The 13275-nt window shown below is 36.9% G+C and overlaps 1 protein-coding gene across 12 annotated transcripts in view; it reads right to left on the bottom strand.

The window, feature by feature from the left end:
- DMD (dystrophin) overlaps positions 1-13275 on the bottom strand; it is a 979751-nt gene that overhangs the window by 774810 nt on the left and 191666 nt on the right. For all 12 annotated transcript variants that reach the window (XM_042811110.1, XM_042811098.1, XM_042811099.1 and 9 more), the window contains exons 3-5: positions 10494-10586; positions 9152-9229; positions 6199-6291 (exon numbers count right to left, since the gene is read on the bottom strand). In XM_042811110.1, coding sequence (XP_042667044.1) covers positions 6199-6291; positions 9152-9229; positions 10494-10586 — 264 coding nt within the window. The remainder of the gene's footprint in view (positions 1-6198; positions 6292-9151; positions 9230-10493; positions 10587-13275) is intronic.

The raw sequence follows: 13275 nt of genomic DNA, 5'->3' as shown, positions 1-13275 counted from the left end.
GCCTGCATTGACATTAACGTAACAGAAAGTATCAGTGAACTGTGAGCACTGTGAAACTCTAAGTTGGCCATGAAATAAAGCAATGGGCTGCCAAGGAGGTAACTATTCAAATTAATCCAGGCAAACTCTTGAATTTTGCTTTTGATTTAAAGAGAAACAGCCTGAAGTTCTCCATTTTTTTCTACTTTTGAGAAAACAGCTTCACACTCATCTTGCTGCATTTAATATTCTGACAGTAGATAAAAGATTTACACCAATTTTCCTGCATTTCTCTGCAGAAGACTGCTAAATTTATGATTTTTTGCTGCCCCTTGGGGAACTGCAGGCATTTAAAAATAACAAAGTAAAAGGGCCTGATCTCATCCTGAAGGTTTAGATTGTTTCCTATTCAGTGAGAAATAGTGAATAATTCCCCTTCTGCAGTTGGAAACCTCCTTGTTTTCCCGAGCACTTCCACCCTTTCTGTCCTGACAGCAGCACCCTGCACTACTGGGGGCACTGAATGAGCTGCAAGTGGGATAGCTTGGCCTTGAACCAAGTCTGCAGCTGAATAAGAGAAGGCTGGCACTGAGGTTAGAAGGAAACTTTCTGAAGGCTTCTTAGTTAAGATGCCCTCTTCAGAAAGACCAGTACTTAGAAATGTATGTGTCAGCCTGAAGAGTTTCTGGATGGATTCCACCCTGAAATAAGCTGCCTCAGCATCCAAGATCAAAAATTACACCCATTCCAAAGCAGCTAGCAGTTCATTTCTTTCCTACCACTCCTTTCTAATGCCATACATCCTCACAGAAAACAAAGCTTTAATGCATAGGAAACTCCAACTGGTGGAAAACAGAAATAGTTGCTCTTACTGGTGGATGGCCCCATACTACTGTAATAAGAAAAACTGCTTTTAAATAAAAAGAGGGAAAGGGCAGCATAAACACCACCACAGGTAACTTCCAACATGTTAAAGTTACAAACTAAAGGCTATGAACAGAACAGGCACACGACCTCTCATCACGCAGGGAAACATTGAGGCTCCTACACCTGAGGCACAAAGGCAGGGAGAGGCCACCTCCAAGCAGCCGGAATAGAAAAGAGCTGGTCCTGCCACCTTTTCCAGCAGGGAGGCCTCCTCCGTTCCTTGCTGTCGCTCGATAAACGTGCTTCCTTCAGGGAGCCATGTTGAGGAGATGTGAACCAAGCACAGTGCATGGCACGTCTGTATGCAGCTTGCCTTGTCTCAAGGCACCTGTCTCAGCACGAGGCATGTCCAGTTGTGGACTAGGGACTGGGGAGGCTGAAAGTGAAGGAAGGGGATGAGATGGCACATAGAATGGTTGCAAAAGAAGGTGTGATCCAGAGGCCTTGATTTTGAGGAATTTAAAGGCCAAAGACTCCAAGGTACTAAGAGCTAAAAAGCCCTTTAAGTTTGGATGGCATGGGAAGCATCTGGCACTGGGTGTGAAAAACCAGCGCATCTGTGCCTGGCCCTCTGCTGCAGAGGACTTCTGATTTATCTGCTAGACTGCTAGGAAGCCCTGGAGTCTTTATGTGGGTGCAGGCTATCTATGAACACTGCACACCTGCAACAAAAACACAGGTATGTAACATTTTATTGGAATGGTACAGAGATTCAGTATGCCAGCCACTACAAGACAGGGAAGAAAGCAGGACAGAATTTAAAATATTACTCCTTACTTTTAAGCCTTACTTAAAAGTTAAGGCTTTTTCATTTTGCTCAGTCAAACGGGGTTCTGGCAGCTCCCTGACAGAATGATTTAGTATTTTTTACCTACTATATATGACTGCATGGATTACTTTTTTATGGCCAGAATCCCCTCAACTCTTTCAAAGCACATTTTAAAGAACTCCTTTTTAAAGAACATTTTCATAGATTTTCAAGACACCCATCAAAGCAAGGGAAATTCTTTGCTCATTGATTTGAGGTGAAATAATAAGACTGTTAGTATTTCATTTCCACTACTATATTTCAAAGTAAAATGGTAATTCCAATTAAAGTACAGGCTGTGCAATAAATGCATGAGAAGTCCGAAACTGTTAATAGCTCTGCAAAGAAGGCTAAGTGGAATACATCTCTCTGGAATATTTTCCTCATGCATACAGCTATTGCTTCGCTCTTTTTCAACATCTTGTGACTTTCACAAAAGATGTTCGTTAGGTTTGGTTTTTCATTCCAGTTATGAAAATAGGTTTGCTCTTCAAAAATAATAAAAATAAATAAATAACTAAATAATGCCATAAAATTCTGCCATACAGAATCTTTTTCTGCTTTTAAGAGAGAGATTCTTTGCCAAGCGTAACAATTCAGGAATTAATAGTATTGGTTTCTTTTTGTTTGAATACTAATTGAGCAGTGAAGCTGAGATCACAGAACTGTGAGGAAGAGGGCAGCAGCTTCAAAGAAATAGAAACCCTAATAGATTCAGCACCACGAAGAACTTAGGTAGCAGGTGCTCACCTCAGAACCATGGTTCAATTTGAGTGAAACTTTTAATAATAATTTGTAAAACAGGCTAGATAAGAAAGGACGTAATCAGTACAGCGGATAGAGAAAGCAACAAGATCTCTACTGAACAGAAATGAGAGTGGCAAGAATGAGACAAATCTTTTCTGCTGCAGTGCCTCCACAACTGAGAATGCTGATATCCATTCCGACTAGCACTGAAGCACTTTCTTATCATGAAAGTTTCTTTCTTCATTTCTCTCTCTCTCTTTTACATTTTACACAAAGACCCTGACATTTTCGTAAGAGGTGGTCTTGTTGCCATATATAATTGCAGTTCTACCCTAATGTCAGCCTGGTGCAGGATGTGAAACTGAAAAAAGCTTTTTGCCAGTTAATCTGCAGAAAAAAATATTTAACTGCCACACAACTCATATCTGCTATTTCCATGCAGGCAGGTGTACTTCATCTAGGTGACTCTTCTCAGCTCTGAAAGCTCTTGGGATCATAAAGGGAATGAATTTGCAAAAGCAGGATTGCATCATCAAGCACAGACTGCAACAACAGCATACATAAAATCAGCCACTTACTGTATATAGGCTTTTTTAGCCTCATACATAAAGCAGACTTGATACAAATCATAGGGAAAGGGATATTTTACTCAACGATAAAGAACTGGCAGAAAACTTTAGTGGCCCTAAGTCTGTAATTTAGTCTTAACAACAGCTTGTCATATTCTCAGCTGCCAAGTGTGAAGAACTATTTGCGACAGGGAAAATAGTGCAGAGGAAGAAGAGACCCATTCTTAAGAAACTTATGGACTTGTTTCACCAGAAGCGTTGTAAAAGTGTAAAACAGTACCAACTTAAGAACAGAGCAGAACAATCACAAACGTTCTAGAGTCATGTAAATCAGTTCAAAACTTGGAAGAAAAAATGGAAAAGAACAAAGATTTTTTCCACAATAGTGTAAATAAGCAGTTTCACTTTTAACTGTTTCAATCCTTTGAGGGGAAAATGCAGCAAACCAACATCTCCAGAGTTCTGTTTAAAAAGACAAATCTGGCTTTATATTTATTTTGTTTATTCATTATTCAACAGCAACTGCATTATCATATAACAACGTCTTCTTGCAAAACACAGCTTTATCTATTGTTAAGAATAGAGACTGATATTCAGTTCTATCCAAATCAGAATCTATTTATGAAATTTTGAATAAAAAGACAAATCTAGAGTATACAGGTCACTTCCTTTCAACAATCCATAAATAAATTGACTTGGAACACTATAGACTAAGCATGGGCTGAATAACGAATACTCAAGACAGCATCATATTATTAATCCCTACTTTGTAAATATGGTCCCTGACTTTTCATACATGGATAATTCAGCTGATGCCACTGGTATCATCATTGTCACTGGACTCTTGACAGAGTTTGAAATGAAGAACCTGAATATACTGCACCAAGAACAAGTACCCTAAACTTATATACTGGTCATTAAAAACCCTCACCAAACTATGAGAAATGCTGAGAAAATGTGAAAGAAAAGCTAGTAAGTACTAATAATACTAAAGCACATCTTTAACACTTCTTTTCAGGTAAAAATGTGAACTAATCAAAATATGAATTTTAACATGACTACTCATCTCAGTCCATAATTCATATAAAGTAAAGCACGGTGATTCCAAAATAATCAGTAGAAAATGCTCAGATAGCTTTCATTTATCTGCTCTTAGTAAGTAATTTAGAACAGTGTTATGCAATTAAACTAAAAATATTGGGAAGTGAGACAGAGATAGAAGAGATTTAACAATTTGCAGCTTTTCTCTATTGCTCTCATTACAACTTATGAGGTAAAATTAGTAAAGAATTGCTCCCTACTGCAATGAATTATCCACACAATTTTTTGATAGGAGTGTTTTGTTTTTAATAGAAACTCCTTTAGGTTCTGTTTCCCGCTATCTTTTCTTGTAATGCTACGTAAACTTCTAGATTATTACTTGGGGACCTGAACCAGCACAAATGGACAGACTGTTAACTTGGACTCATACAAACACACAGAATTAGAGCACCTAGATGCTATTTTCTTCCAAATGTTCATTTTACAGCTGTCTCAGACTTTGTTTTCCAAAGTGTCCTCATCTAACATGTTGGTTTTCACATCGATAACATAATTCCTCATTTCTCCATAAAGTGAGACAAGCTAAATGACCAATATCTGCTTCTATTAATTGTTCAGAAAGCAACTCTTTAGGATTTTAAATTAATTCTTGGAAAGATGGGTCAGTTGCAGAAAGCATGAAATATAATTTTTTTAATTAAAACAAAAGATTCTCACAACAAGAAGGGTCATAAGGGGTCATAACGATGATCTGGTGAACTACAGGTCTGTCAGCTTGACCTCGGTGCCAGGAAAGGTTATGGAGCAGATCATCTTGAGGGAGATCACATGGCATGTGTGGAACAACCAGGAGATCAGACCCAGATGGCATGGGTTCATGAAAGTCAGGTCTTGCTTGATCAACCTCGTCTCCTTCGACGATCGAGTAACCTGCCTAGCAGATGAGTGAAAGGCTGTTGGTGTACTCTACCTAGACTTCAGCAAAGCCTTTGATACTGACTTTCACAGTATTCTCCTGGAGAAGCTGGCAGCCCGTGGCTTAGACACTGTTTGTTGGGTAAAGAACTGGCTGGATGGCCAGGCCCAGAGAGTGGTAGTAAAGGGAGCTAAATCCAGCCAGTGACCAGCCACTAGTGTTCCCCAGGAGTTGGTATTGCAACCTATCCTGTTTAATATATTTATCGAAGACCTGGATAAGAGGACTGAGAGTCAACAAGTTTGCAAATAACACCAAGTTGAGAGGAAATGTTGATTTGCCTGGGAGTAGGAAGATCCTTCAGAAGGATCTCGACAGACTGGATAGCTGGGCTGAAGCCGATGGAATGAAGTTCAACAAGACCAAGTGCTGACTCCTACACTTTGACCACAACAACCCCAGGTAACGTTACAGGCTTGGGGGAGAGTGGCTGGACATCTGTGTGGAAGAAATGGAGCTGGGGGTATTGGTCGACACTCAGCAGAACGTGAGCCAGCAGTACACCCATGTGGCCAACAAGGCCAATGGCATCCTGGCATGTAATGGAAATAACGCAGCCATTGGGAGCAGGGAGGTGATTATCCCCCTGTACTCAGCTCTTGTGAGGACACATTTTGAGTGCTGTGTTCAGTTTGGGTCCCTCTGTACAAGAAAGACATAGTGGCCCTGGTGCATGTCCAGAACAGGGCAACAAAGCTGTTGAGTGGGGGCATGATTTACTGGGGAAAAGGTAGTAGGTGGTAGTAGGTGGATGATTAGACTAGGTGATCTTGAAGGTCTTTTCCAACCTTGGTAGTGCTATAACACTATGATTCATGTTCTGAGACTCTTAAAGAAAAAGTGATTATGAAAGCTATATATCCACATTGGTTTTGTCTATTCATTTTTCTTACAATAACTGTTTTATATATTCTCTTGCAATGTCTGGCTGTGAAATTATAGTCAAAACAGCTGCTGCTGAAACCTACTATATCTTCTTAAGATACTTAATATCCTAGATGATACATAAACAGACTCATAAACCCTGCTGATTTAGGAACTTATAGTGCTTACAGTGTCAATGTTTATTTAGTAGTTTGAAGCTGGATAGTAATGGAATTAAGTATAAGAATAAAAATATATCACAGAAAATACGCTGTGGAGTCACTCACCTGCCAGTGGAGGATTATATTCCAGATCAAACCAAGAGTCAGTTTATGATTGCCATCCACAATGTCTGAGCTCCCAATATTTACCAAATCAACCTATTAAAAAAAATTGTTTAAACTGCATTAGATTAACAGCAAGCATGAGAGGTTGGTATTATTTTCATACATTTGGTAATTAACTTTCTTCGGGGTGAGGGAGAGTTAGGAACAGGCTAGGATGAATCTTGCATTTTGTTTCTGCTGCTTATAAAATATCCAGCTTATATTTTATACGTGGTGCAGATAATGTGCTGGCAAAAAGCAAGCAGTGATCTAGAGCTCCAATTAATCCAGCTGTGAAAACAAAGAATTAGAAATAATAGTTAATAATAATTTTAAAATCTTTTATAATTAGGTCCTAGAATCACAAATCACAAACCCAAAGGTTGACACGGGAAAGTTCCTGCATTATTCTCTGCAGCACCTTATGTATCAATGTTTGGTAAAAGCAATACATGTATCTAGGATCTGCAAGAACCTGCAAAAATTAACATACTATTCTACACATTTATATTAAAATAGAACTAATTTTGTCTTTCTAAAATTCTACAATGCAGAAGGCAGGGTAGGATTTATTTTAGAGTACAGAAAAACCCATGACTCTGATGTACACGTTTCTTTCCATACTTCTTTGTTAAGCCATGTCAGTTTTTACAATTATATTATGCATTTCTAACTGCATAATGCATCAGTATTTGCCAGCCTGGAATATTCTCTTTTCCACTTGTGAAATGATTCCTTCATCCTCTCCCACTTTTTATGCTATTTAAAAAAGAATGCCAAATTCAGAATTGAGAGAGCAAGACAGTGCACTTTGGGGCAGAAACTAAGATTCTGAAATTTACTTCCTCACTGTTTCATAGATTTAGTTTTTCATGGTCAGAACTAATACATATATGGTGAAGTACCTTGCTTCTTCACAAATTGCAGTCTTCATATCTCTATTACACATCTGTGGCAATTTTAAGTTACATCTATATAATAACTAAAGGTTTTGCACATTGAGAACAAATGTTACCTTCAGTATATTTATGGATAGGTCATTTTTACTAAACATATACGAAGCAGGTATTTTGTCAAGAGCTTGAAAATTTTTCTGTAACAATTTATACTTTTTTCTTTCTCACTATAATAATGTATTAGTTGCTATTCATTCTAGTATATCGGGAACATTTCCCAAGAGGAGTTTCATATCCAAAATGTCATTGGGGTCCATACAGCAAGAGATCCACTACAAAGTTTATTAGGGTACCAGCTACATGTTTTATAAGTCAAATCCTCTGCCTGTATTTGGAAATTGAATCTTTGTCACAGAGACTACATCTGTTTAACTGAAACAGTTAAGAAGAACACTTTTCAATCTCCTTGAGTTTTGTCTGAGTTCACATTAGAACAATTCTCTGCCTGAATACTAGCAAAAATACCACAGGAAAAAAAAACCATCAAAATCTGTAAAACTGATTCACTGGAAGCAGCAGCATTTTTCAATCCAGATGAGTGCACAATCTCAGAGCAAGGATGGGAAACATCACTATTAGTTTCAGTCTTTAAATAGCCATAGAACTGTTGATTTTGCATTTCTGAAGTTCTATAGAAATCACTCTTGAGATTATTTTGAAGGTCGAAGAAGCTATTTCAAAAGCAGATCTTCCAGCTTCATAATGATCTGATCAAAAATATTTTACACAGCTTTCATGATCTTCATTTTATGATACGATGGCCACATAGAGTACACACTCTACTTTGTAAAGGATGCAGCCTGTTCTATGTTGTTCAATGACTGCTTTATTTTCTTTCTACATTTGAAAGGGATTATCCTGGAAACTGAAAGATAAGCACATTAATGGCTTTAGCTGATATTTATTAAATGTTTTTTTAAAAACATTTACTGCGAAAATGTGAATGTATAAATGTGTTCAAAAAAAAGTTTTTGCATCTTGTGAAATGCATGGCTGATTTTTTTCAACAATGTCATATATTGCAGATTGTGAAGAATTAGCAGCTTTCCTCCTATTTATTTACATTAAATTTCATTTAAAAAATCATGTTAGAGGTCTTCATGACAGTCTTATAAGGTCACTTTCATTTATGCACAAATCTCTAGATGGATAAGCATTACCTTGGATTTATAAAATCAATGACTTTATTCAGCAGCTGAACTCAAGCATGTTTAGTGACCTACTGCAGCTATCAAAAAATCCAATATCATATGCAGCACAGAATACTTTATCACTGTTCCATCACATCTTATAGTCGTTTAAGTGAATGTTTGAATTTATTCTTGAGGAGGATGTACAGTGCAATTAGTTGGCCATTGAAAATGCCTGCTAAAGTTATGGGCACATTAGAATGCTTGCACAACAAAGATTTTACTAGAATATTTACTCTAAAAAGATGCACAAGATTCTGGCCTGAATAGTCGTTTTTGACAAAATGGAAAGCAATTTTTATGTGGATGATTTCCTTAATGTTATGAATCCTAAAGAACACATATCAGTGTAAATTTAGAAAAAATATTGCTTTAAAAAAATAACAAAAACAAACAAACAAACAAAAAACCTCATTTTTTTTGGACTTCTTCATTTTTAGAGATTTGCGAGCGTTTGTTTTTTTAGGTAGTGCCTCATAATCAGCTAAGGATGACTTATTGTAATTAACTTTTAAAAACGTATGTTAAACACCATGCGTAACTATAAAATTGTACATGTTGATCAGTCTTCAAATAGCACTCATTATGGATATATTATTCAAACTTTTGCTGGCAGTGGATTTTACTCTTTGAAATACATTCCATACTGGAGCTGAACTCTAAGCGTCCAAGTCACATTAACAAAACTGCCTTGATTCCAGAAATTTTATTCTTTAGTTCAGCATGCATTCTGTAGGACGTTTTGACCCTGCCCATCTGATTACTTACATTATTTCTCTGCAAAATCTGCAGTGCTTTGTTGACATTGTTCAGAGCATGAACTTTTGTGGAGCCCTTTTCTTTTGCCTATAAAGGAAATAAAATAAAATTGACTGTCCAGAATCAGAAAATGGAATACACTGTATATATAATACAAATTTTGTATTACACCCAGTGTTTCATATTTCATAAGTTTATGACAATATTAGTGAGGGTATTACAATACATTGTGCATATGCACCTTCTTCATATGAAACAGAGGCAATTTTAAAACAAACTGAATCCATGGTTGGAAGCTAATTTAGTATCTTGACATTTCCAGTGAATGAATCACTGAAATGTATATAAAAATAGATAATTTCAGATTGTTTATATTCTGATTACTTTCTACTCCATAGCACAATTCAGGAACATTACTATATCAAACAAACAGATACGTATCAGAGTGTTTGATATTTATTTACAAATATAGCCTCTCTGGACTTACCTCTCAGACAGTTTCAACACTCTTTTGTGAGACAGATTGAAAGGAAGATTCCAAACTCACAAAGGGCAAGCAGCAACTCAAGAGAAAGTAGCCAAAACTAGGTTTGATGTGCTGCTTTAGAATTTACAGGTTGCAAGCTAGTCTGACTTTTTAGATGTGTATTACTTCAATATATGAACTATGAACATGACATTTATTAGCAAAATATTCTAATTATATACACTAAATAATATTATGTTTAGTTAAAATGTCTACTGATGCATAATTGCTGAATTACAGCTAAAAACCCAAATACCTAAATGAATCAAATCTCATAGAATGAATGGCCAGGGTCAGAAAGGACCTCAAGGATCATGAATCTCCAACCCCCTGCCACATGCAGGGCCACCAACCTCCCCATTCAATATTAGTCCAGGCTGCCCAGGGCCCTATCCAACTTGGCCTTGAACACCTCCAGGGACATCCACAGCCTCTCTGGGCAGCCTGTTCCAGTACCTCACCACTCTCTCTGTAAAGAACTTCCCCCTGACATCCAACCTACATCTTTCCTTCCTCAACTTAAAACCATTTCCCTCAACTTAAAACCATTTCAAATCTCATCCTTTTTTCTCTTTACCAATATATGCATACCAGCAAATTTGAGTGTTTTCATGTTACATATAACCCTATCAAAGATTTCCTGTCAAATATAGGGCTCAGTTGTAGTATTTCCTCAGTTTCAAATTAAAATTCAAGATATTGCTTCCATAGGGCACATTTCACTGGGAGAATTTCACATTTCACTGGGAGAAATTAACAGATAATGTATTACAACTGTTGAAAGATCATGTCTTCAATATTGAGCAGTAACATTACTATACATACAATTTTTTGGCCTGTAAGGCATTCCAGGAGCTCCAGAAGTTTTCGTCCATCTCGAAAATCATTAAAAAGATCTTCAATGCAACGTCTTCCACACTGAAATGTAACAAAGGCTTCTGTCGTTACAAAATCAGAGCAAGAATCAGTATTGCTAAATTATGGCACCCAACTCTGAAAGCTGAAAAAGCCACCATCATGAAAATCTGCGTATTCTATTTGTGTAAAAATACTGTGCAAATTTAAATAAACATTAAATACAAGAAATATGGTGCAATATAAAGGAGAAAAATATCTTACAACTGAACTTGTAGGATTTTCTCACATACCTGCACTTTGTAACAGGGCGCTGAGTAAGAGAAAGTGGTGCCACTAATTTTAAGTACTTATGGCAAGGAATGCATCCTTCATTCCCTCTTAAACTATTGACATCATAGGTTTAATATAAGCCACTGTTGTGTTCATTCAGCCAGGACAACAAACCACATTTTGGCCTGCACTGCACAGCATGTCCAGCTGGTCAAGAGAGGTAATTCTCCCATTATATTTAGTATTGGTGTGTCCTTAACCTGTGCAGCTCTGTGCTTTGCCATGTGAAAAAAGATATTAAGGTCCTTGAAAACGCCCAGAGGACATCAAAGTTTATAACAAGGCTGAAGATATGTCCCATGAGGGAAAGCTGAGGGCACTGGGCTGTCCAGTCTGGAGAATAGGAGGCCAATAGGCAACCTCAACTCCTCTCTACATCTCCCTGAAGAGGGGAAGCAGAGGGAGGTGCTGGGCTATGATCCTGCCAGTGACAGGACAGGAATGGCACAAAGCTGTGCCAGGTGAGGGTAAGATAGGCATGAAGGAAATTTATTTACTCTGAGGATGGTAAAATACTGGAACAGGTTCCCCAGTGCAGTGGTTGAAGCCCCACTCTTGTCAGTATTCAAGTTGGATTATGCACTCAGTAATATGCTTTAACTTTTGGTTAGCCTTCAAGTGGTCAGGTATTTGGACTCTATGATCTCTGAAGATCTCATCCAGTTGAACTATTTTATTTTGTTCTGTTTTGTTCTATCTGTGAGAAAGTGTTGCAGAACCAACCATTTGCATACACCATTACTCAAACAATTAAGCCAGAATTAAATATTAATGAAGCCTGAACAGAAACTTGCCGATTAAGGATCACTTTAGGAGAAAAAATAAGAAAAATAATTTGCGAAAAGCCAGAAAGATGTAACAAGCTGAAATGTTTAACAGTCTCTTTTTCAAGTGCTAGAAAAGAACTTGGAATTACACAAAGAAAGCAAGTCATAGGCTTATTCTAATGAGGGTGTGACAAAGGTCTATGTTGATAGGACATACTTGGAATTATACTGACTCAGGGCCTCATTACTGTAAGTGACTAAAAGATAATTTGCATTTCTACATATCAGCAGCGAAAGAAAAAGGGACAATGTGACAACGGCAAAAGATTATTTACTCTTCCTATTGTTAGGTCAAGTTTCTGGGCTGACATTTGGACTAATGCATTAAATCTTAACAATGCAGTACTACACATTTGTATAGCTTAGTCACTTTGTAACTTTTCTGCGCACCTACAGTCTCTTGAAAAAAAAAATTATTTGCATGAGCTCTGTTAACAACAGCAATAAAAAACAGTGATTATTTTGTAGAGTGTCTAGTAGTCTCACCTGTCCCTGTTATTTCTAATTTGTCAAGTTTCACAGATGCTTTGATTCATTTGAGAAAAAAACTGTAATTTAATTTGCTAGAATTGACACCACGGTGACCATGCTACACTGTGTATCTTCTTTTACTACAAAGCAGTGTAGAATTGAGAATCCATATTACATGGAAAACATTTGCTTTTCTGTTAGCAGAAAAGTTTTGGAATGCACAATACTAGCTGGGAATTAAGTAAGAAATGTATTTTTTTTTTTTTTTTCTGAAAATGTCTGTTTCTTCAGAAAGTTTCTAAAACAGATAATGGAATTACGACAGTTTCCATTGCTAGATTCATTTTTTCCCCTCAGTCAATCAGTATTTATATGTACAGCACAAAGTATAGTGCCATTGACTACTCTGGCATGACTCCCTCTTTCTCTCACTGCTTCTGTTTTTCTGAAGTAGTACTTCTTTCAGTCCTTTTTTTGGTAGTATCTTGTTTCTTCTTCATGGAATCAACAAATCCAAAACATCAAATATTTTCTACAGCAATGGGGATCCTTGCTCTTTAGCCAGCTTTCACAACCTGCACTATCCATTCTAATAGATACTTTCTACTTGATACACATGCTGCCATTTCATTACTGTAAACATTTGAAAACTAGTACTGAATAAATTCATATCTGCTTTTTAAGCCCTGCCCAATCGCTTGAAATATGAGTTTTAACTAATAAGACTGAGTGCTTACTATGATAAATAGCTTTACTAAAATGTTTCCAATGATACAAACACCATATGCCTAGTCAGTTCACGCACAGTATTCCTGAAGTTGCATGTTAGTTATTCAATACAGCACAAATTTGAAATGCAAGCATTTGACTAAGTGGAATAGATGTTACTTTGCTCTCTAATTAAAAAAAAATAATAATTGAAGTTATTTTTGCAGAGGGAAAGAACAAAACCTATACGCTTTTAAGAGGACATTTTAGCATTCTTTAGAAAGTTCAAGTGATCAACAGACACTTCTGTAAAACCCTGGAATAATCATGCCCATAATGTTACTGAATCATTCTGAGAATATGAGCATGACATTTAGGTAACAATATAACTATATCAACACCATGAGGAAAAA

The sequence above is a fragment of the Centrocercus urophasianus genome, unplaced genomic scaffold (genome assembly GCF_019232065.1).
Source record: "Centrocercus urophasianus isolate 14NV4802_14NV808 unplaced genomic scaffold, USGS_Curo_1.0 seq_12, whole genome shotgun sequence".
NCBI classification, from domain to species: Eukaryota; Metazoa; Chordata; class Aves; order Galliformes; family Phasianidae; genus Centrocercus; species Centrocercus urophasianus.
This window is presented reverse-complemented; position numbering and strand designations above follow the sequence as displayed.